General features: G+C 41.2%; 1 protein-coding gene across 9 annotated transcripts in view; it reads left to right on the forward strand.

Annotated features, from left to right (window-relative positions):
- Nucleotides 1–25,901, forward strand: part of pde4dip (phosphodiesterase 4D interacting protein) — a 440,914-nt gene that overhangs the window by 329,592 nt on the left and 85,421 nt on the right. For all 9 annotated transcript variants that reach the window (XM_063064080.1, XM_063064082.1, XM_063064078.1 and 6 more), the window contains 6 exons: nt 914–1,346; nt 4,116–4,290; nt 9,733–9,849; nt 20,168–20,699; nt 21,981–22,216; nt 23,123–23,168. In XM_063064080.1, the coding sequence (XP_062920150.1) occupies nt 914–1,346; nt 4,116–4,290; nt 9,733–9,849; nt 20,168–20,699; nt 21,981–22,216; nt 23,123–23,168 (1,539 nt within the window). The remainder of the gene's footprint in view (nt 1–913; nt 1,347–4,115; nt 4,291–9,732; nt 9,850–20,167; nt 20,700–21,980; nt 22,217–23,122; nt 23,169–25,901) is intronic.

The raw sequence follows: 25,901 nt of genomic DNA on the forward strand, positions 1-25,901 counted from the left end.
CAGATTTCCAGAGTTAGAGTGTAGTTAGCTGCCAGCATCCACATGTGTGGAAGTCTGGAAATTGTTCCAAATAACATGCAGTAATATTGATATACACTGGCATTTTTTAATTAAATTTACCGAGAAACATAGGTTATTGTTGAGTGAACTATTGTATTGTCGATTAAGGGAATATAGTAAATGTTCTATATCATGGAACATTAATACATAAGATGCTTAGAACTCAAAACCAAAACTCCTCCTTTGTTACAGGAATGCCTCTCATTTCCCTCACTAATAACATTAATGATTCATCTAGTTCTTTAATTAAATTAACTAGCCTGAGCCAATTATTATTCAAGGAGGTGGTGTGGGGGAGGGGTTTGTTGTGTAACTTATCTAAAAACAACAGGTCAACTGATCAAATTAAGTAAACTAGATATACAGTAGTTTATGGTAAGCACAGAAATTTGTGAGTGCTTTCAACTAATCATTCAGCCATTGTGGAGAAGCTTTTTGAAAACAATTTTTCAACACACGGTATGGTGGTGGTAAGTTGTGGGGTGTCTCTGTGAATCACTATTGCATTTCAGTGCACTGAGCAGATATTAACTCATAGCAAGGTCCAGCTGACCACCAAATGATTTTTGAATTTTCATGGTGTATTGGGGGAAGCAAATCGAGCTCCTTCTCAAGCATAGTGACTGCATAGGAGGTAGGAACATAGTTTATGAATTGTCAGACTGATGCTGAGGAAACCTTTGAATGTAGGAAGTGTTGATTTTCTGAAATACCAGTATTTTCAAAGGGAGGGGTTTTAATATTCTTGATAACCTTAGTTTTTAATCTATTTTTACATAAATGTAAAATATTGAACATATGTATTTTATACCCCATATTGACATTCAGTTTTATTCATATTCATTCCTTGAAGCCCATTACAAAATCAGACTTTGGAGAATGCTGAGCAGAAGAGAATTGTGGAAGCGGATCTGACAGGGCCAGGGTGGAGCACAGAAGCAAAGAAGGTCAGCCTTGATGTTTGGGACCTCAGGGAGGAGATTATAAAGTTAACTGTGAAATTACAGAACTCAGAAACCATCATCAGCCTCCTGAAGGAACAGCTGGAGCTCAACTCTTCCCAGACCGGAGAAAAACGTTTCAATCCAGAGCTCATTGTAAATATGGCCAAAGAAATTGAGCGACTAAAATCAGAGCTTAGCCATTCTCGGGTGCAATGCTCAAAAGCAGACATGCAACAATGTGACAGAAGGACTAAGCAGGCCAGACCCTATTCACTGGACCTTGGAATTCTCTTATCACAGAGTAATAAAGAGGCCCCATATTTGACTGATGCTGTTCAGCAGGTTAGTATGAATACACTATAGTTATTTTTAAAAAATAACATCTAATAATATTTTAATTTTCATCTCTGTGTTACCAAGCCATTGTTCATTTTGATTACTTGGTGTTCACTGGAAGATGCTTAATTCAACTCAGTGCCTGTGTTCATGGTAAAAATAATGAAAAGCTTGAGGTTGCTTTTGTTTTTTATGTAAGCATTTTACTTTTTTAGACATCTTTTCTCTAAACCTCTACACTGTATATGTTTTACTGAGAAATGAGTGGCAAACAGGAACCAGTTTAAATAAATAAGAACAATTGATAAACAGAGTGCAGTTGTACAAGACTTTGGTAGCTGTGGAAGACATTGGTGAGGCAACACTTAGATTATTGTGTCTAGTTTTTGTTACCTTGTTATAAGAAAAAATGCCATTAATCTGGACAAAGTGCAGAAATGATTTATGTGAATATTGTCAGGACTCGGGCTTGAAACTTAAGGAGAGGTTGAGCAGACATGGACTTTATTCCTAGGAATGGAGGAGACTGAGTGGTGACCTTATAAAGGTGAATAAGATCATAAGGGGCAAAAGAATAATGTAAATGCACAGTCTTTTTCTCAGGGAGAGGGAATCAAAACTCTAGGGCATATATTTGTGAGAGGGAAAATTTTAAAAGGGGCGTGAGGCAAGCTTCTTCACATAGAGGTGGTTGCATATGTGGAATGAGCTGTTCTAAATCTGCACAAGTAGTTGAGGCAGGTGTAACAACATTTGAGGCTATTTGGACAGGTAGATGAATAGGAGAGGTTGAAAGAAACATGGGCAAATGGGACGAGCTTAGGCGGACGTTTTATTTATTATGGACAAGTTAGGTCAAAGGGACTATTTCAGTGCTGTATTACTCTGATTAGATCACAGTTACAGAAAACAACATCCTCTTTATATGATGCACACAGTCTCAACAAATTTTCCTTTTTCATTTGAACTTCTTCATCTTTGAAGTTAGTGAAAATCAGGTCACATATCCAATGGTGTGGTATGAAGTGTTACTAGAGAAATCGTCTTCTCCAGCATGAAGTGATTAGTGCTGGGAAGGCGGAGTGAGGCCAGAAAGGTTAGAGTTTGAAAATCAGGAAAAAAAATCTGTTGACGCTGGTAGTCTGAAATGAAAATGGAAAATGCCACAAAAACAGCAGGTCAGACTTAGAAAGAAACAGTTAACATTTCAGCTCTGCCACCATTCTCTTTCAGGGAAAGAAGGAGATGCCATTTAGCTTTGAATTGAAGGCAGGGGAAGGGATATATAGAACAAAGGGAATATTTGTGTAAGGTTATCAGCACACTAAGCTTCTTGGTCTGTGTATGTGTTAATGATGGGGTTATGGGATCTGCCCAGCAGGCAAGTTGTACAAACAGGATGGGTTTATGGGACCCTATATCAGACCTGAGAAAGAGAGAATTAAGTTAGTATAAGCAGCAGCAAAGATGAGGCAGGGTGATGGACTAGGGTGCTGTTAAATTTATTTGCATTTTTGATGTATTACCGATATTACTGTCTAGAAGCTACACAGTGTTCTGTAATATATGCAACACAAGCAATTCAATTCAAGATGCATGGCTTGTGAAATATTGTCTTGTACCATAGGATTAAGATTTGATGCAAAATTGATATTTTGAGCTTGTGTTTCCTTGTGTGAATGATTTTTAATTTCTGTATGCTGAAGTTTCTTAAACTCCTATGCTATGACATAGACAACGGTTGGTTTTCAGTCAGACTCTTCCAATATGTGAGGGCACTTTCATATGCTGACACCCATTAGTTACTTTCCTCTCTCCATATTGTCCTGTACCCCTGCAGCTTATTCTCTCTCATGTTTGTCCATTGATTCCTTTTGCCATTAACCTATATTAAAGAGTAATTTACAGTGTTTTAAACTATTAGCACCTTTGGGATGTGGAAAAAAACTATAGCAGCTGGGGAAAGCCACATGGTCTCAGAAAAGAAAGGTCAACTCCACACAGATGGCACCCACACCAGAACTGAACCAGCGACCTTGGATATCTGAGGCTATGAGGTGCCAACTTCTGTGCTTCCCAAACCAATCAAGCACAAGCTTTCTTTAATGATCATTCCCAGTGTCAAATGGCCATCAGTCACAAGGCTGTGAGGAAATGAAGTAGAATCTGGAGCTCCATTATTAGTGGAAGTTATTTAATTTCTATCTAACACCTCATTCTCAGTCTGCTGTGATTAAAGAGGGTAATATCAAATGGCTCATATAAATGTTACTTTCCTTGCATCTGGTGAATGCATTTCTTCTCCTTTCAGTGTGGAACTGTGCTTTCCAGACCAGACAGGGTCTTGTAGTCTATTCCGAATCTGCGCGGAGTTAGCTGATCTCCCTGACAGCGATGGTGGTTCAGTTTGGCTATTAAGCTTTATGGCTTGGATGTTGGGAGAGGGCAGCCATGTTTTCAGGCCATCTTATCACAGTTAAATGTGTCTGGCTATTAGCTAACTGTTGGATCAGGCTCAGCTCAATGGTCATTGTGATTACACATACAGGGGGGTGATAGTGATGCAATATTACTAGGTCTAGGTACTGAAGCATGTCAAAGCAATCATTAGAACCTTCAAAAAGGGATTGAAGAAAATTGGATAAATGATTTTACTGTGACCCTGCAATGTATTTTACCTACACTTATGTGATACTTACTGGTCATTATTAAAGTTATTTAAATAACTTCTCTGCAATTTCTGTTTAACTTTTTGATTTTTGTGTTACTATCCAGGTTGGAAGTATCAGCCCATGGCATCATGGGCAATTTGGACAACAATCCAAACAGTTTCAGAGCGAGCTAGCTGAGTACAGACAACAGAATAAGGAATTACAGGAGAAGCTTGTAGTGACCGAGGCTACTGTAAAGGCCCAGGACAACCAGTTGCAGCAGTACAAAGACCTACTCAGTATGTATCATGTTCAGCCTGTAAAGACTCTGAACAAAGTCCTCTGTAATGTACTAATATATTTATCTTCCACTGACATTTTGTTAAGTTGAGTATTTACAAACTGGCCTAAAGAAACATATGCAACCTTAATATAATGGCCCAGTGGTTTCTCAGAAGGAAATGAAGGAGTGGGGCAAGAGGAACAAAGAAGTAAATTTTCCTGTATCATCTCACTGTAGCATTTGTGAATCTTTGGGCCTAATGAAGGAATGCATTCATTTTCAATGCTTGTTCAGTTTTCCTTTTTCTAGTGATTGCTGTCAACTTCCTTGATGAAGTGTTTCAATCTGAAGTGTTGACTATCCATTTTCCTCCACAGATGCTGCCTGAGATGCTTAGTTCCTTTAGCAGTTTTCTTTCCTGCTCCGAAACAAAACATTTGTACTTTGCATAACTTCTCTGACTACTTTTCTTCCAGCTCAGAATCTGAACCAGGTTTAGGATCACTGACAAACATCATGAAATTTGTTTAGCAGTACAGTACAGTACAATGTAAAGCATAATCATAGGACTATAAAGATAAGAGCAGAATTAGGTCATTTGGCCCTTCGAGTCTGCTCTGCTATTTCATCATGGCTGATCCAATTTTCCTCTCAGTCCTAGTTTCCTGTCTTCTCCCCATATCCCTTCATGCCCTGACCAATCAAGAATCTGTCAACCTTTGCTTTAAATATACATAAAGATTTGGACTCCACAGTTGCCTGTGGCAACAAACTTCACAGATTCACCACACTCTGTCTAAAGAAATTCCTTCTCATCTCTGTTCTAAAAGGACACCCCTCTATTCTGAGCCTCTGTCCTTTGGTCCTAGATTCTTCCACCAGAGGAAACATCACAAAACCACATTTCATACTTGCTTTTATCTTCCAGTCCTTTTGAAATGACTGCGAACATTGCATGTGCCTTCCTCACCTGCAAATTAACCTTCAGGGACTCCTGCACAAAGATTCCCAATTCTCTTTGTGCCTCAATTTATTGTATTTTCTCTCCTTTTAGAAAATGTTCTATTTCTTCTACCAAAGTGCATGGCCATACACTTCCTGACACTGTATTCCATCTCCCACTTCTTTGCCCATTCTTCTAATCTGTCTTAAGTCCTTCTATAGCTCTTTACTTCTTCAAAACCACCTGCCCCTCCACCTAACTTTGCAACAAAGTCATCAATTCCATTATCCAAGTCATTGACATATAACGTAAAAAGGGTCCCAAAACAGACCCCTGTGGAACACCACTAGTCACCGACAGCCAATGACAAAAGGCTCCCTTTGTCTCCTGGCAATCAGCCACTGCTTTATCAATGTTAGAATCTTTCCTGTAATACCATGGGCTCTTAACTTGTTAAGTAGCCTCATATGTGGCAGCTTGCCAAAGGCCTTCTGAAAATCTAAGTACACGTCAACAGATTCTCCTTTGTCTATCCTACATGTTATTTCTTCAAAGAATTCCAACAGATTTGTTGGGCAAGATTTTCCCTCGAGGAGACCATGCTGATTGTGGCCTTTTTTATCATGTGCCTCCATGTACCCTGAGACCTCATCCTTAATAATCGACTCCAACTTCCCAGCCACTGAGGTCAGGCTAACAGGTGTATAGTTACCTTCCTTCTGCCTCTCTTCCTTCTTGACGCATGGAGTGACATTTGCAATTTTCCAGTCCTCTGGAACCATTCCAGAATCTAGTCATTCTTGAAAGGTCATTACCAATGCCTCCACAATCTCTTCGGCCACCTCTATCAGAACCCTTGGTGTACACCATCTGTTCCAGGTAACATCTACCTTCTGACCTTTCAGTTTCCCAAGAACCTTCTCCTTAGTAATGCCAACTTCACACACTTCTGACCCCTGACAAACTGGAATTACAATAGCAATTACTATAAGTTCCTAACCCAAACAAATTGAGCAAAAGAGGAATTACAAGATAGTGTTCAAAGACCGTTTAGCAATCTGATAGTGGAGGGGAAGAAGCTGTTGCTAAAATACTGAGTGTGGGTCTTCAGGCCCTTGTACCTCCTTTCTGATGGTAGTAATAAGAAAAGAGCATGACTATGAGGGTCCATAATGACAGGTGCTGCCTTCTTGAGGCACTGCCTCTTGAAGATGTTGGGGAGGGTTGTACCCATGATGGAGCTGGCTGAATCTTCAACTCTCTGCAGCCTCCTGTGCTTCTGTGCATTAGAACCTCCTTACCAACCTGTGATGTAACCAGTCAGAATGTTCTCCACCATACATCTCTTGACATTCACAAGGGTCTTTGGTGGCAGACCAGATCTCCTTAAAGTTCTGTTGAAATGGAGCTGCTGGCATGCTGCCTTCATGATCGTGTCAATGTGTGGGCCCAAAATATATCCTCCATGATGCTGATGTCCAGGAACTTGAAGCTGCTTTCCCTTTCCACCTCTGAACCCTCACTGAGGCCTGATGTGTGCTCTCCCGACTTGCCCTTCCTGAAATCCACAATCAATTCTTCAGTCTCACTGATATTTAGTGTGAGGTTGTTGCAACACGACTCAATAAGCTGATGTATCCCACTCTTATATCCGTCCTTGCTGCCATCTGAGTTGAGCTCTCTCAACCCTCTGGTTACCCAGGATGCCACTTCCTTCTTATGCAGTGCTAACATTCAACACTACCAAAGCTGATGAATCTTGGTTTCCTCCTTTCATGTGTTTAGTTCATCTGTCCATTTGTGGGCATGTTATGGGTCACATCCAAAAATTATAGTACTTGTGGGTTGTATCCCAAACTCCTCACCTCAGCACTTTTGAGGCCAAGCCAACAAATTTTCCTTCATCAAAGTTGCTGGTGAACGCAGCAGGCCAGGCAGCATCTCTAGGAAGAGGTACAGTCGACGTTTCAGGCCGAGACCTTTCGTCAGGACTAACTGAAGGAAGAGTTAGTAAGGGATTTGAAAGTTGGAGGGGGAGGGGGAGATCCAAAATGATAGGAGAAGACCAGGAGAGGGAGGAATGGAGCCAAGAGCTGGACAGGTGATTGGCAAAGGAGATATGAGAGGATCATGGGACAGGAGGCCCGGGGAGAAAGACAAGGGGGTGGGGGAAACCCAGAGGATGGGCAAGGGGTATAGTCAGAGGGAGAAAAAGGAGAGTGAGAGAAAGAATGTGTGTATAAAAATAAATAACGGATGGAGTACGAGGGGGAGGTGGGGCATTAGCGGAAGTTAGAGAAGTCAGTGTTCATGCCATCAGGTTGGAGGCTACCCAGACGGAATATAAGGTGTTGTTCCTCCAACCTGAGTGTGGCTTCATCTGTACAGTAGAGGAGGCTGTGGATAGAGTCTCTCTGACTATACCCCTTGCCCATCCTCTGAGTTCCCCCCCATCCCGTCTTTCTCCCCGGGCCTCCTGTCCCATGATCCTCTCATATCCCCTTTGCCAATCACCTGTCCAGCTCTTGGCTCCATCCCTCCCCCTCCTGTCTTCTCCTATCATTTTGGATCTCCCCCTCCCCCTCCCACTTTCAAATCTCTTACTAACTCTTCCTTCAGTTAGTCCTGACGAAGGGTCTCAGCCTGAAACGTCGACTGCACCTCTTCCTAGAGATGCTGCCTGGCCTGCTGCGTTCACCAGCAACTTTGATGTGTGTGGCTTGAATTTCCAGCATCTGCAGAATTCCTGTTATTCAAATTTTCCTTCATCATGTTATCTCCTCAACAGAAACTAAACTAACAACACCCCCTTAGCATCTGATTCCCTCATTCTAAAACATCCATTCTTGATTGTAAAAAAAAAAGGTGATTTATCACAAAACATGAGCAACCAAAGTTTTAAAATATCTTTGAAACCACAAAAGCCAAGGTGGGAAACATAGCATTCTGTTTCATGTTCAGTGACTAATGGTGTACCGCAGTGGTTGGTGTTGGGACTGCTTTTCATGTTATATGTCACTGATCTGGGTGAATAAATTGGTGGCTTTGGGGCCAAGTTTGTGGACAATATGAAAGATAGGTGGAGGGGCAGGTAGTGTTGAGGAAGCAGGGAGACTGCAGAAGGACTTAGACAGATTGGAAAGTTGTGAGTGTTGCTTTGACCCCAGCACCTGCAGATTATTTTGTGTTAGACAGATTGGAAAAATGGGCAAAGAGTGGCAGATGGAATACAGTGTAGGGAAGTGTATGGTCATGCACTTTGGCAGAAGGAATAAAAGTGTAGGCTATTTTCTAAACAGGCCGAAAATTCAAAAATGGGAGTTTCAAAGGGACTTGGGAGTCCTTGTGCAGGGTTGCGTAAAGGTTAACTTGCAGGTTAGTTTGGTGGTGAGGAAGGCAAATGCAACATTAGCATTCATTTTGAGAGGATTAGAATATTAAAGCGAAGATGTAATGCTGAGACTTTAGAAGGCACTGTTGAGGTCTCATTTGGAGTATTGTGAGCAGTTTTGGGCCTCTAATCAAAGAAAAGATGTACTGACCTTGGAGAGGGTTCAGAGGAGGTTGACAAGAATGATTCCAGTAATGAAAGGGTTGTTGTATGAGGAGCATTTGATGGCTCTGGGCCTATACTCGATGGAATTTAGAAGAATAGGGTGGGAGGGGAATCTCATTGAAACCTATTGAATGTTTAAAGGCCTAGATAATATAGATGTAGGGAGGATGTTTCCTTTAGTGAGGCTAGGACCAGAGGGCAGAGTCTCAGAATAGAGAAACGTCCATTTAGAACAGAGATGAGGAGGAATTTCTTTAGCCAGAGAGTGGTAAATCTATGGAGTTTTTTGCTACAGACAGCTGTGGAGGGCAGGTCACTGGGTGTATTTAAGGCAGATGTTGATAGGTTCTTGATTAGTCAGGGCATGGAAGGTTATGGGGAGAAGACAGGAGAATGGGGCTGAGAGGGAAAATGGATCAGCCATGATGAAATGGTGGAGCAAACTCTTTGAGACGAATGGCCTAATTCTGCTCCTATCTCTTATGGTCTAATCAGCATGTATTTATAAAGATAAGTGCACATGACATTATTTTGAGTAATAGCATGATATTTATATGGAATCTCAGCACACATTTGATAGTGTCACATAAGGAGCCTCTTACAGTAAATGAGACACATTAATGAACTATCCAAATGAAAAGGAAGGCGGTCGTGGAAGCAGATGGCGAAGTATCTGTTTAGTTGATGCCATGAGTAATATTGGTAGCATATATTAAATGGATTAATCTGCATTTCTTGCAAATAACTGACTAAATAAAAACCGAGATCTGAAGTTCACTGAAGAATAATATTTGTTATTCCTTACTATAGTTTATTTGAAATTTAGTGTACTGCACCAATGTGAAAACCTACAGTAACATTCAACTTTGGTGCTCGGGGGAAATGATGTGTTCTAATTTTGACTCTGACTAAGTGTGTTTCGTTCTTCCCTCTGACTGTAATGTCTGTACTTTCCCCAGCGGAATCATCAGTGGAGCAGGACAATAAACAGGTGCAAGTGGACTTGCAAGACCTTGGTTACGAAACTTGTGGAAGAAGTGAAAATGAAGCTGAAAGAGAAGAGGCCAGTAGCCCAGGTAAAGACAGGGGCACCTATGTGAAACAGACTATATTTTACATGAGTGAATATGGTATTATGGTAAGAAGTTCCAAAGTGAGACACCATTACAAAGGCAGACCTGGAATCTTAGTAGGACATCCTCCCTAACTATCTCCTGTATACTGTGGTACCTAGAAGAGTGGAAACTAGATTGTACAATTACTGAACCTATATTGTGCTTCTTCCTTGGATAGGGAGAATAAAGCACTACAGGTTATTTTGGATGCAGATAGTCTCAGTAAAACATATTTACAATTTGTGCTCCAATACTCTTGAAATTAGTATTAATATGCTGCCAACTGGATTTATTTCATTCTTCACTATCAATGCTCCTTCTCTTTTTCCATTCTGTCTATGTCTTCTAAAGTTAAGCTCACTTTGCAAGCACATATCATGGAAAATAGAACAGTACAGTATAGTTGTGCCAAACTAATGAAAGCTAGTAATTAGATGCCCAAGTAATCTAATCCCCTATCCCTGAATTCTCTGCATATTCACGTGCCTGTCCAATGCCCCCATCATACTTGGATCCATTACCAACCCTGGCAGAGCATTCCAAGCACCCACTCTGTTTTTTGCCCCACACATCTCCTTCAAACTTATCATATTTGTTATGGCTATTACATTGCAGCTACTTACTCATCTTTATACCCTTGTTATATTCTATTAAAAATATGTGCATTCACATAAAGAACACACAGTTCTATTTTTAAATGCTTTCCCCTATTCAAAGATCAAATTGAATTTATTATCAAAGTACATATATGTCACCCTATACAACCCTGAGATTTGTTTTTTAGTGGATATACTCAGTAGATACAAGAACCATAATAGAATCAATGACAGACTGCACCCAACAGGGTGGACAAACACCAAAAAACAATATACTGTGCAAATACAAAAGAAAAAATAATAAATAAATAATGTATTAATAACAGAGATGAAGAGTCCTTGAAATTGAGTCCATAGATTGTGGGAACAGTTCAGTGATGGGGCAAGTGAAGTTATGCCCTATGGTTCAAGAGCCTGATGGCTGAGAAGTAATAACTGTTCCTGAACCTGGTGGTGTGAGTCCTTGGGCTTCTGTACCACCTTCTTGATGGCAGCAATGAAAAGAGGGCATAACGTGGGTGGTAGGGATCCCTGAAGATGGATGCTACTTTCCTGCGACAGCGCTCTGTGTAGGTGGGCTCATGCTGGTGTAGAAGTGCTCAGTAGTGGGGAGGGATTTACCTGTGATGGACTGGGCCGTATCCACTACATTTTGTAGGATTTTCCATTCAAGGGCATTGGTGTTTCCACACCAGGCAGTGATGCAGCCAGTCAGTATACTCTCCACCACACACCTATAGAAGATTGTCAAAGTTTTAGATGTCATGCTGAATCTTCACAAACTTCTAAGAAAGTAAAGGGACGGCAGTACTTTCTTTGTTATTGCACTAATGTGCTGGGCCCAGGACAGTTCCTCGGAAATGATAACACCGAGGAATTTAAGGTTGCTGACCCTCTCCACCTCTGATGCCCTGATAAGGACTGGCTCATGGACTTCCAGTTTCCTCCTCCTGGAGTCAATTATCAGCTCCTTGGTCTTGCTGCCATTGAGTGAGAGGTGGTGGTTGTGGCACCACTCGGCCAGATTTTCAATCTCCCATTAGATTCATCACCTACAACAGTAATGTCATCAGCGAACTTAAGTATGCCGTTGGAGCTGTGCTTAGCCACACAATCATACATTTAAAGCAAGTAGAGCAGGGGGCTAACTACACAGTGTTGTGGTGCTGATGGAGATTGTAGAGGAGATTTTGTTGCCAATCCAAGCTGGGGTCTGCAAGTGAGAAAATCGAGGATCCACTTGCACAAGGAGGTATTGAGGCCAAGGTCTTGAAGCTTATTGATTTGTTCTGAGGAGGTGATAGTATTGAATGCCAAACTGTAGTCAATAAAGGGCATCCTGATGTATATATCTTTGTTGTCCAGATGTTCCAGGGTTGAGTGAAAAGCCAGTGAAATAGCATCTGCTGTGTAACTGCTGTGCTGGTAGGCAAAATGGATCAGATCCAAGTCACTACTCAGGCAGGAGTTGATATGTTTCATCACCACTCTCTCAAAGCACTTCAGCACAGTGGTGTAATTGTCACTGAATGATAGTTATTGAAGCAGGTCATCACTTTCTTCTTGGGCACTAATATCTGAAGCCTGCTTGAAGCAGGTGGGTACCTCAGACTGCTGAAGTGAGAGGTTAAAAATATCTAAAAACACTCCAGCCAGTTGGTTAACACAGGTCTTTAGTACTCAGCCGGTTATCCCACCTAGGCTGGAAGTTTTCCATGGGTTCACCCTCTGAAGGATGCTCTCACGTTGGTGTCAGAGACTGAGTCACAGGGTCATTAGGGGCTGTGGGAGTTTGTGAAGATTCCTCCATGTTTTGATGGTCAAAGTGAGCATAGAAGGCATTGAGCTCATCCTGAAGCAAAGCCCTGTTGTCACCTATGTCACTTAGTTTCTCTCTGTAAGAGGTGATAGCATTCAGACCCTTCCATGGCTGTGGAGCATCCTTCATTGATTCAAGTTTAGTCCAGAATTGCCACTTCGCCCGTGAGGAGGTACTTTCGGAGAACATACCTGGACCTCTAGTATCTTTCTTGGTCACCAGACCTGAATTCCTCTGATCTGGCCATCAGCAGATTGTGGATCTCATGGTTCATCATGACATTAGTTACAAGCATGCTAGTATTTATGCATTCTATTCTTTTCTAGCACACTCTGGTTACTGGTTCTCATTTTGCTGCCTGCACTATTGCCTTGACTTTTCTGTTTAGTTTCCTACATTTTATTGACCTATGCCAATTTGTATATTGTTCAAGTAATACCTTTAAATGATTATCCTCATCACTAACTCTAACTTCTGATAGCTTTTTAATTTGGACCCCAGCCACTCATACTTCTTCAGCAGAACCTTCTTTTTAGTCCTACCTGTGTTCTGCGTTCCCACAAGATAACAGATCGACCTTTCCCTTTCCGCTCCAAGTTCCTCTGCAGCCTGAAGAGATGTCCTTAAGCCTGGCAGCCCACACGTTGTTTACAACATATACTCATGCTTCAGAGAACAGTATCTATTCCTCCCAACTATGCTGTCCCTCATCACTACTATAGGTCTCGAAAGGGTCATCATCCTTTCTGTAGTCGTTGATACTGTTCACAGAAAATGGAAAGGATTTCATTTCTGTTTGAGACGTACAAGGCTAAAGCTCCTCTTACTCTCACTTATGATTGCTGCTTCCCTTCTGTTTCTTGTGACTGACAGGACAGGTAGCACATAATCTGAGGGGAGTGAATGCCTCTTGAAACAGATGACTGTAACATCAGTCAACTAGTTCTATCTGGTTACCCGATAACTGGGAGATTGGCAGTCTACATGCTTGCCACTCTTTGCAACTTATTTACCACAGTGAATGAAAAATGCAAGGTTAAGAATTCCTAATAGAAAAACTAAACCAATACTTAAGATGAAGTCACATAGAAATTTCAGGGTACTTGTGTTCCACCACTGAACCTAATTATGGGTCACTATGGTTTGGAGAACCTTGCATGTGAACATACAGAAAAGGAACAGGCCCTTTGGCTCACAGTGTTGTGCCAGACTGTAACAAAAAACTGTGGGTCAATTGTTTAAGAAAAATAACAAGATGGCTTGAGTCACAAAACTAGATTGATGTGCTTTTTTCTACCTCAAAACAAGACAAAAACTGGAAAAAAAAAACAATATATATAGCTACCCTCAGACTAAACACAAAAGAAAACTAACCCCGAAGCCTTGGTAACCTGAGGCTTATAACTGCTAAGCCCCTCCCCCTAGACCAACCAAAAGCTAATTAACTCAATTATCCAATTAAAGATGGTATCCTCCACCATCAGCACACCTGTGCAGGTTCTGCTGCCTCCATGAGACAGCTCCATGCAGCAGCTCTGGTTCAGACCCAGTCACTATTACTGCTGGGGATGAGTGTTTTACTGAGTACGCCATCTGCCGTCCATAATCAGTGACGAGCCTTCGTCACATTACCACCCTCCTCTCCTGCAGTGGCAATGTTTGGCAGTCTTGACAGGAAGTCCGCTGTGATGTTCTCCTTGCTTGCTTTATGCCGCACACAGAACCTGAAAGGTTGAAGTTCCAGGTACCACCTAGTTACCCTGGCATTCCGATCCTTCATTGTCTGGATCCAGGTCAGGGCTCTGTGGTCCGTCTGGAGGTCAAACTCCCTCCCAAGAAGGTAGTACCTGAGGCTGTGCAATGCTCACTTGATTGCTAGACACTCCTTCTCGATTGTGGAGTACCAGGTTTCACGGGGCAGAAGTTTCCTGCTGAGATATAACACTGGATGTTCCTCACAACCTTGCAGCACTCTGTCCATAAGCCTCTGGAATGTGGCTGGGGCACCATGTAAGCCAAAGGGCATCACTGTGAACTAAAAGAGGCCTAGAAGGGTCCTGAATGCAGTGAGGGGCCGGGACTGGCTCTCCAGGGGGACAGGCCAATACCCCTTGCAGAGGTCCAAGGTGGTGATGTAGTTAGCAAATCAAATGCCCAACTAAACTAATCCCTTCAGTTTACAGTGTCCATATCCTTCTGTTTCTTACACGTTCATGTACTTAACAGCCCCTATTGTATTTGCCTCCCTGACACACATTCCAGCCACCCACTATTCCATTTTCTGCACATCTCCTTTGGACCTGCCCCCTCTCACCTTAAACACATACCCAATGGTATTAGGCATTTCAACCCTGGGATAAAGATACTGGTTATCCATCAATGCCTCTCATAATCACATAATAGTAAGATTGAAAGAGTGCAGAGAAGATTAACTAGAATGTTGCTGGGTCTTCAGGAGTTGAGTTACAGGGAAAGATTGAACAGGTTAGGACTTTATTCCTTGGAGCGTAGAAGAATGAAGGGAGATTTGATAGAGGTTTACAAAATTATGAGGGGTATAGACAGTAAATGTGAATAGGCTCTTTCCACTTAGATTAGGAGAGATGGACGCGAGGACACGGCTTTAGGGTGAAAGAGGAAAGGTTTAGAACATAGAACATAGGATAGTACAGCACAGTACAGGCCCTTTGGCCCACAATGTTGTGCCGACCCTTAAATCCTGCCTCCCATATAACCCCTCCCCCAACATAAATTCCTCTATATACCCGTATAGTAGTCTCTTAAATTTCACTAGTGTATCTGCCTCCACCACTGACTCAGGCAGTGCATTCCACGCACCAACCACTCTCTGAGTAAAAAAACCTTCCTCTAATATACCCCTTGAACTTCCCACCCCTTACCTTAAAGCCATGTCCTCTTGTATTGAGCAGTGGTGCCCTGGGGAAGAGGCGCTGGCTGTCCACTCTATCTATTCCTCTTAATATCTTGTATACCTCTATTATGTCTCCTCTCATCCTCCTCCCCTCCAAAGAGTAAAGCCCTAGCTCCTATAATCTCTGATCATAATGCATACTCTCTAAACCAGGCAGCATCCTGGTAAATCTCCTCTGTACCATTTTCAATGCTTCCTTCCTATAGTGAGGCGACCAGAACTGGACACAGTACTCCAAGTGTGGCCTAACCAGAGTTTTATAGAGCTGCATCATTACCTCGCGACTCTTAAACTCTGTCCCTCGACTTATGAAAGCTAACACCCCATAAGCTTTCATGACTACCCTATCTACCTATGAGGCAACTTTCAGGGATCTGTGGACATGTACCCCCAGATCCCTCTGCTCCTCACACTACCAAGTATCCTGCCATTTACTTTGTACTCTGCCTTGGAGTTTGTCCTTCCAAAGTGTACCACCTCACACTTCTCCAGGTTGAACTCCATCTGCCACTTCTCAGCCCACTTCTGCATCCTATCAATGTCTCTCTGCAATCTTTGACAATCCTCTACACTATCCAAAACACCACCAACCTTTGTGTCGTCTGCAAACTTGCCAACCCACCCTTCTACCACCACATCCAAGTCGTTAATAAAAATCACGAAAAGTAGAGGTCCCAGAACCGATCTTTGTGGGACACCACTAGTCACAACCCTCCAATCTGAATGTACTCCCTCCACCATGACCCTCTGCTTTCTTCAGGCAAGCCAATTCTGAATCCACCTGGCCAAATTTCCCTGGATCCCATGCCTTCTGACTTACTGAATAAGTCTACCGTGTGGAACCTTGTCAAATGCCTTACTAAAATCCATGTAGATCACATCCACTGCACTACCCTCATCTATATGCCTGGTTACCTCCTCAAAGAACTCTATCAGGCTTGTTAGACATGATCTGCCCTTTACAAAGCCATGCTGACTGTCCCTGATCAGGTCATTATTCTCTAAATGCCTATAGATCCTATCTCTAAGAATCTTTTCCAACAGCTTTCCCACCACAGACGTGAGGGTCACTGGTCTATAATTACCTGGACTATCCTTAGTACTTTTTTTGAACAAGGGGACGACACTTGCCTTCCTCCAATCCTCCAGTACTATTCCTGTGGACAACGAGGACATAAAGATCCTAGCCAGAGGCTCAGCAATCTCTTCCCTCACCTCATGGAGCAGCCTGGGGAATATTCTGTCAGGCCCCGGGGACTTATCCGTCCTAATGTATTTTAACAACTCCAACACCTCCTCTCCCTTAATATCAACATGCCCCAGAACATCAACCTCACTCAAATTGTCCTCACCGTCATCAAGTTCCCTCTCATTGGTGAATACCAAAGAGAAGTATTCATTGAGGACCTCGCTCACTTCCACAGCCTCCAGGAACATCTTCCCACCTTTATCTCTAATTGGTCCTACCTTCACTCCTGTCATCCTTTTGTTCTTCGCATAATTGAAGAATGCCTTGGGGTTTTCCTTTACCCTACTCGCCAAGGCCTTCTCATGCCCCCTTCTTGCTCTCCTCAGCCCCTTCTTAAGCTCCTTTCTTGCTACCCTATATTCCTCAATAGACCCATCTGATCCTTGCTTCCTAAACCTCATGTATGCTGCCTTCTTCCACCTGACTAGATTTTCCACCTCACTTGTCACCCATGGTTCCTTCACCCTACCATTCTTTCTCTTCCTCACTGGGACAAATTTATCCCTAACATCCTTGAAGAGATCCCTAAACATCAACCACATGTCCATAATACATTTCCCTACAAAAACATCATCCCAATTCACACGCGCAAGTTCTAGCCTTATAACCTCGTAATTTGCCCTTCCCCAATTAAAAATTTTCCTGTCCTCTCTGATTCTATCCTTTTCTATGATAATGCTAAAGGGCAGGGAGCAGTGGTCACTGTCCCCCAGATGCTCACCCACCGAGAGATCTGTGATCTGACCCGGTTCGTTACCTAATACTAGATCTAGTATGACATTCCCCCTTGTCGGCCTGTCAACATACTGTGACAGGAATCTGTCCCGGACACACTTAACAAACTCTGCCCCGTCTAAACCATTGGAACTAATCAGGTGCCAATCAATATTAGGGGGAACTTCTTCACTCAGAGAGTGGTGGGAGTGTGGAACGAGCTGCCATCTGACGTGGTAAATGCGGGCTCACTCTTAAGTTTTAAGAATAAATTGGATAGGTACATGGATGGGAAAGGTCTGGAGGGTTATGGACTGGATGCAGGTCAATGGGACTAGCGGAATAATGTTTCGGCACAGACGAGAAGGGCCGAATGGCCTGTTTTCTGTGCCGTAGTGTTCTATGGTTCTAATCTTTTGACCGTATATCAGATCTGCCCTCAGCCTCCGCTGCTCCAAAAAAAAACAACCCAAGTTGTCCTTATAGCATCTGCCCTCCCAATCAGAAAGCATTATGGTAAACCTCAACGTCTATCTCATAATGAGATGACCTAGAAATAAATCAATACTCCAGATGTGACCTAACCAGAGTTTTATAAATCTGCAACATTACTTCTCAACTTTTAACTCAATTCCTCATCTAAGAAAGGCAAGCATACAATTTACCTTCTTTGCCAGCATATCGACCTGCATAGCTATCAGAGGCACCTTGAACATTACCCCAAGATCCCTCTAGCCGTTGTGCCTTGCCATTATAGTGTATTGTCCCTTTACGTTTGATCTGAGAAGTATGTGGGGTATGATGGGATTGCTTTGAGAGCTGGGATAGATTCTATGTCGATTGGCCTCAAATGTAAGGAAATACAAATATTACTTGGACAAGCAAGTTAAGGTTATAGTGGGTTAAATGTCTGTGAAAAGAGAAATAGAATTAACAGGATGTATTTTTACAGGGAGATGAGGAGAGTGGAGTAGTGTAGAAAGGTCTTGAATTCAGAGATCTTGCGGAATCTAACAACAGCACTTCAGCAGAAATGGCAAATAAATGTTTTAAGTTGTAATATCTAACCTTGGGTCATTCCACGACATCATCCCTACCACAATCAATCCTTTGTGACATGATCTTGCTCCTCTGTTATCAGAAGACAAACAACAGGGAAAATTTCAGTTGTGGCATATTTTAAAAATTGCAAAATTTGGTATTTTAAATATTAATTTTGTAAACTTTGCTAAAAAGTTTTAGTCCTGAGAAGTACAAATAGCCATACTCTGCACTGAATACAACACTCTGATGTGGTCTTCGAATGCAGTCTGCAGAGAACATTCTGAGTAATTTGCAATGCATAATCCAATTGACTAATAAATAGATGCTTTCTTTTTATGAACATGATGCTTCATGAAGGTAAGAAATGCTCTTGTTACATTCTTTTGAGGAATTGGATTAATAGTAATAAGCCAGGCTTGATTGGATGGAGCTTCTTGATATCCTTGGTGTCACTTAGAGGCCACTGAGGTGTAGATGAGGGAAAAAATAGCCTAGATTCCCAATAAACACAGGAGACAAATATTCTGATAACCAGGGCAGGATTTTCATTTTGTTTTGTAGTCATCCACTGGCAAAATAGACAGCCTGCCAAAGGCAGCAGAAAAGAAGATTAGGAAGAAAGCAAGACACAGTTAGGAGAGAGCCCATGTTGAGGTGTGTGGTGAATGGGGAAACTGAAAGCTTTCTCAAAGGACTGAAAAAGGAACATCATATTTTTCTGCTGTGGACACACACTTGTTACTATTTCTAGATTCAGGATACTTAAATCAAGCAAATATCCTGCTTCAGAGAGATTGGATACTTTATTAACAAGTTTAAATCAGTCTAAATTTTGAATTTTGAATTAAATTTATCTGAAACAACCCAATGAGACATGGTCTGAAGTCCACCTAACAGTTTAATCAATGGCCATTGAGCATTTTCAAAGATCTCTTCTTGGAGCCTTTTGGCACTGGTCTTCTTGCCAACCAGCCTATGAATTCAGATAGCATTTAGCCAACAAATTTCCTCTATATTTCCATTCTTCCCACTGGAAGTATTGGGCTTACCTCATTATATAAACAGAAGTGACCATGTAAAGGATTGTAAGTCAAAGAACTGTGAATGTCTTGCCCAATTTAAATGCCATCTGAGGCCTGACAAAAGAAAATAAAACTATTGTATTGAAGGCTACTGTAGTGATTTGTTCATTTCAAAGTGTGAAACCAATAAATAAATAATCCACATACTTTCTGTGAATGGCTGAATACTGGCTCATTTAATGCTGCTCTTTCTCACTTGTTTATGACAAATAGACTCCTATTTCTTCCATCAACCACAATATAAACTTGTTGAATTTAGTGAAATCGTAAGGAAAACTCTATTTTTGTTGCATCGCCCCTGTAAGTACCTTATAAAAATGAACACAAGATGACTCTCAAAGACAATGAAGGTCCATTGTCAGACCATTTTTTTCTTTACACAATTTTGTATTAAATGATAAACTATAACAATTTTTGAGATCCCAACACTGGTGTATTTTTGGCACATACATCAAATATTTTGCACAGTCTGTTTTAATAAAACTGGAAAAGTCAGTGGTTGTCACAACATACAGTATGTGGCGGCACAAGGTTAAGTTTGTGGCGATGTAACATACTCTTACATGAATTAGAGTTCAGTGGCTGACAAATTGAGAAAGGGCATAATTAAACTTGGGTGTGCTGTGTGTTATGTTCAGACAACCCCACAGCTATCCAGGCACACACACGACCCATGGTTTCATGGGTAAAATAATAAGGGATAACCAAGAGCTGAATTATTAACACTCAGCAGTTCGAGGAAGAATAAATTAAACTCGAGACAAACTGTATCTAATCTCAAAGAGAAATGATCTGTATGCAAGAAAGAAATTAATTTAATTTGTTTTTCTTTACCAAATGCAGAGTATGGTGAAGTTGATTTACAAGAACACTTATACCCATCCTCCATGAAGAAAATGACCCAGCGACACTTTACCCAAGGGAAACCACACTTCTCAGCCTCCCATCCTGTCTTTTCACTTCCACTTTCAATCAAGTCTTGCCTGAGGAGGGAGCTTACTTTTGAAAATGACGGGAAACCTGATGAAATTGCCACCCTCCATCAACATATCAATGACCTCAAAGCCCAACTGATTAAATCTGACAAGGTCATCCGCAGCCTGCAGTCTCGGATCCGCTCCTTCTCGATGACTAGTGATTATGCCTCCAGTCTGGAGAAAGCACAGGCCCAAGGTGATGTATTTGAAGCATTGCAGCTTGATGAGCTGGAAGATGATGAAGATACTTGGCAGTCTGATGGAGGTGACCAGTACCCACCAATGACACAGTCCAACATGGAAATAAAGAAGCTCATTCACAGGGTTACCACTCTAGAATCACAGCTAAAGCATGCAAAAATGGAAAATACATCAGATAAAATTGCTTCCTGGTCAGGGTAAATATTATCAAAACATTCTTTTATTAACTACTATTGTTTTTACTTTCATCTTACAATGTTGCTCCTCACTTGAAAGCAGTTACATATGTTGAATGTAATTCTTTCTACCTAAGCAGCTGTCCAGTATCTTGTCAAAGAGGCCATTATAGGTGCTGTTTTGATCAGTGGGCTTCATCATTATTGAGCTTCATCTTGCCTTGCCTATGGAGATCAACACTCTGGTCAATGGGTTTTAGATGGTACTGAGTGTGAACCTAACTGATTTCTCCTTAACACATTGAATATTAAGTCTGCTGTAGAAATCTAGCAATATAAATTGACAAATGTTATCCTTGGTTAATTTTATAGAATGAATATTTAACTATTTAAAATTGGAGTTTGTAGTGTTTGTATCCCACTGTTATATTTCCATTATAATCAAACTAAATGGATGGAAAGTTCTTGACTATCTATCTATATCTATATATATATATATATACACACGCACGCACATTGGGTGTTTGTCATTTTTTTTTTAATAGGTTCTTTTGGGTTCTTGTTTTGTGGCTGCCTGAAAGGAGATGAATCTCAGGGTTGTATATTGTATACATACTTCGATAATAAATGTACTTTCAACTTTGAACCACTAATTCTGCTTGCATATGGATTTCATTCTCATTCAGTTGTCACTGTGTTGTATTCTGAATTCCATGTAAGAGTGATTTCACTACAGGAAAGCCAGAGAGGTCTTTAATTAAATGCATTATCCTAAACTGGATACCTTTTCCTTACATTCTGTTCCACGTATTAAGAACTTGTCTCATCATAAATATAATTTGAGACAATGATGCCATCTTTGGAAGTCTCCATTCATTTTCACATTGAAGAATAAAAGGAATTATTTGCCTCATCATTTCTGAATTTTAGACACCTTCGAAGTAATTTTACAGTCAACAAGATTATAGTAATTACATTGAACTGAATAATCAGATTTTTTTTCTGGTGACATTGTTTGAGGGAGGAAGATCATTCAGAATACTGGAAGAAATCCCAACCAAGCCTTGAATTTTGTAACATAGGATCTTTGATGCCTTTCAGACCAGAAATTTAGTTTTAAGATACATTTGAAAGTTGTGACACTCTACAATACAGTACTTTCTTGGTATTGCACTAAACATTAGCATAGATTTGAAATGAATTGATTCCACAACCTTAGGACATCATCATGTCTGTACCTTACTTTCCATCCGATCTTTTACCCTACCTCTTTCTCATATTCAATTCTGCTTTGCACTCCAGGAAATACAACTGTTTGATCCAGATCCAAGCTCGAGAGCTCTCCCACCTCCGTCAGAAGATGCGTGAAGGCAGAGGTGTCTGCCATATTCTGAAACAACACCTAGGCGATACCACCAAGTCCTTTGAGGAGTTGCTAAGAGCAAATGATATTGATTACTATATGGGACAGAGCTTCCGAGATCAGTTAGCACAAGGAAGCCAACTGGCAGAGAGGATCACTCATAAGCTGGCTGGTCGTAAGTTGTTTTTCTATTTTCCTTGAACTGGCATTTTTAATGGCATCGTTATATGATGTACTGTTACATACTTGTCGTGTCCAATTCAGACAGAAAATTGCTATGAGCTCTTCACTTAAGTCCCAAGCAATTCCGATGGCTAAACAATTAAACAGATTGCACAGTCATGCCATTTTGCAATGAGACCCAATCTCCTATCCACATTCAGACTGACATTAACTAATCTCAACCAAAGTAGCAACAAAGCAATCATGAAAAAGAAGTGATTGCATTAGATTGCATTCTTCAGATCTCATGACAGTTCAAGGCATTTCAGAGTGAGCAGTATAAAATTGTTGAGTAGACTCTAGCAGAATCTCATCCATCAAAACAAATAACCAAGTAATGTATTTTGGTTATTGTTTAAAGGATATGTGTTGGTAAAGGTATTAGGAGGAACTCTTAGCTCTTGAGATTTTTCATGTCCACTTGAATAGAAACTTGGTGTATCAGTCTCATTCAAAATATGACAGGTCCATAATCACAGTCTTCCTTCAGTTTTGGGCTGAAGTGTGGGCTAAGAATATTAGATTAGATTAGATTCAACTTTATTGTCATTGTGCCGAGTACAGATACAAAGCCAATGAAATGCAATTAGCATCTGACCAGAAGTGCAAAGAATAGTATTATTTACAAAATAACTGCGAAGAAAAAGTAAGTGCTACAGCATACAAATATACAATGGACAGCCTGCAGACCCAGAGGCAGGTGCCTTCACTGAGTTTCTTTTTTGGATAAATGATAAATCCTTGTTCTTTAATTTGTGATAGCTAACAATGTTTTGTCTGTACATTTGGCTTAATTGGTCATTGAAATAGATTTAGTAATTTACTAATGTTTTGCTGTAATTGCTTACATACATTGCAGGAGTTCCTTTGGATAGCAAAAGTGACCAGGAGCTATTTATTGCCAGGTAAGGCACTGATGCTTAGAGACATGAGCAAGGCTCACTAAGTGGTCTGATGACTTTAGTGTATGAATACTGTGATTGTAATATTCAGATGTTAAATTCCTTCTGGGTGCTCTTTGCACAATTGTAGTTAATCTTGGCAGGGAGATGAATATAAGACAAACCTGTGCTATGTGAGGTTTATTGCATTTGTAAAGAAATTATTGTCAGCTGAAGAAACTTGATAATAATCTTGACACCCTTTTTGTGCACTCCAGTTTGTGATTGTACCTGATTATGCAACAACAAAGGAAGTATAAATGGAGGAAAAAATTTAAGATGCACTGGAGTGACTGGACTCAGTTACTGTCTCTCTTATACATTTACATTGGAATCCACACCTCTGTGGATTCAGCCCTAGAGAACACCCTCAAGCATGAATTATCTGTGCAATACTGGCTGGAATTTCAGAATAAATGTGTGTAGTGATAACATTTTTAGACAACATCATTTGAAGAAATTGGAGTGAAGTAGGTTTAATTTGTGTGTAACTTGAGAAGGCACTGGATATGGAGTTTTTCTTTTAGTTAGAAAACTGTAGGTATTCTGTGTAAAAGGACTTGCAAAAGCAAAAACGTTGAATTCATTGGTATTTCTCAATAGTACGATTGGAAGTGTACTGTACATTTTGCAACAGAAGTGCAACAAGCCCATTTTCTTTAGAGCTGCTACAGGTCATGCACTGAAATCATTATGACATCTATAATTCACTGATAAGGAACTTCTAATTCCAGTACTGCACCTCTTTTCAGATTTGAAATGTGAATGACTGCAGTCTGCAAAATGTGGTGATGAAATATGGTACAAAAGTGGAATCACAGGTAGCAAAGATTGTGAAAGGATACAGAGGAATATAAATCAGTGGGAAGGTTGGGTGGAACATCTGGAATTTAATCCAGATAAGTGTAAGGCGATGTGATTTGGGAAGGCAGTTGTTAAAAGGACATACACAGTAACTGGCAAAAGCCTGGGGTATGTTGATATACCGAGGTACATTGGAGTGTGAGTCCATAGCTCTCTGAGAATGGTGACACGGGGTGAATAATGCTAAGGCATTGAGTATAAGAAGTGGGATGTCACAATGTAGCTGTACAAAACATTAGTCAGGACACATTAGGAGCATTGTGTATAGTTCTGGTCGCCACACTTTGGGAAGGATGTGGTACAGTTAGAAAGAATACAGAAGAGATTCATTAGGATTTTACCTGGAATGTAGAACTTATAAATGGAGGCTTATTCTCACTGGGATGTAGAGGGCTGAGTGAATGATCTCCTGAAAGTTTATAAAATTGTAAGGAACGTAAACGGGTTAAATAATCTAAGTCTTTTTTTCCTCAGGTGAGGGAGTCTAAAACTTGAGGATATATTTTTAAGGTGAGAGGGGAGAAATTTAAAGGTGATCTGAGGGGCAGGTTTTTCACACAGCAGTTGGTGATTATATGGAATGAGCTGCCAGAGGAAGTGGTAAAGGGAGATAAATTGGAATGTTTAAAGTGCATTTGGACAGGTACTTGGATAGGAACGAAGCAGAGTGATGCAGTGCTAAAGGAATTATGTAGAGGCATCACATTCAGCATTGGTGAGATGGGCAAATGACCCAGTTCTGTGCTGTACAAATCTATGACCAAGCAAACAGATCAGCAGTCCTTAAAGACATCATCTGAGGCTGGCAAAAACTTGACTTAAGTTTTTGGTGTGATATACTGCGTCCGGTGCTCCTGGTGTGGCCTTCTATATATTGGTGAGACCCAATGCAGACTGGGAGACCGTTTCGCTGAACACCTACACTCTGTCCACCAGAGAAAGCAGGACCTCCCAGTGGCCACACATTTTAATTCCACATCCCATTCCCATTCTGATATGTCTATCCATGGCCTCTACTGTCAAGCTGAAGCCACACTCGGGTTGGAGGAACAACACCTTATATTCCGTCTGGGTAGCCTCCAACCTGATGGCATGAACGTTGATTTCTCTAACTTCCCTTAATGCCCCTCATCCCCTTCTTACCCCATCCTTTGTTTATCTATCTATTTACTTATTTATTTATTTCCCCCTTTATTTCTCTCTCTCTGTCCCTCTCACAATAACTCCTTGCCTGCTCTCCATCTTCCTCTGGTGCTCCTCTCCTCCCATCCCATGATCCTCTCCTCCCGTCCCATGATCCTCCCCCTTCTCCAGCTCTGTATCCCTTTTGCCAGTCAATTTTCCAGCTCTTACCTCCATCCCTCCCCCTCCTGTCTTCTCCTATCATTTTGGATCTCCCCCTCCCCAACCCACTTTCAAATCTCTTACTATCTCTTCTTTCAGTTAGTCCTGACGAAGGGTCTCAGCCCAAAATGTCGACTGTGCTTCTTCCTATGGATACCGTCTGGCCTGCTACGTTCCACCAGCATTTTGTGTGTGTTGCTTGAATTTCCAGCATCTGCAGATTTCCTCGTGTTTAAGTTTATTCTATTTATTAGGTTTCAAATTAAAACTGCAGTCTGAAGCAAAAGGCTTTTTACCATTAAGCAGTGATACTGATAATTGAATAAATCTCCATATTCGGCAGAGGATTACACCCGTCAAGCACCCTTTTACACTAATCCTGTCTTTTATTTTCCCCACATTCCCATCAAGCTTCCCCTGCCCTCCACCTCAACCACCTCTCCCCCCCTCCCCCCCCCAAATTCCTGATTCTATTACATGTATAAAAAC

The sequence above is a fragment of the Mobula hypostoma genome, chromosome 12 (genome assembly GCF_963921235.1).
Source record: "Mobula hypostoma chromosome 12, sMobHyp1.1, whole genome shotgun sequence".
Classification (NCBI taxonomy): domain Eukaryota; kingdom Metazoa; phylum Chordata; class Chondrichthyes; order Myliobatiformes; family Myliobatidae; genus Mobula; species Mobula hypostoma.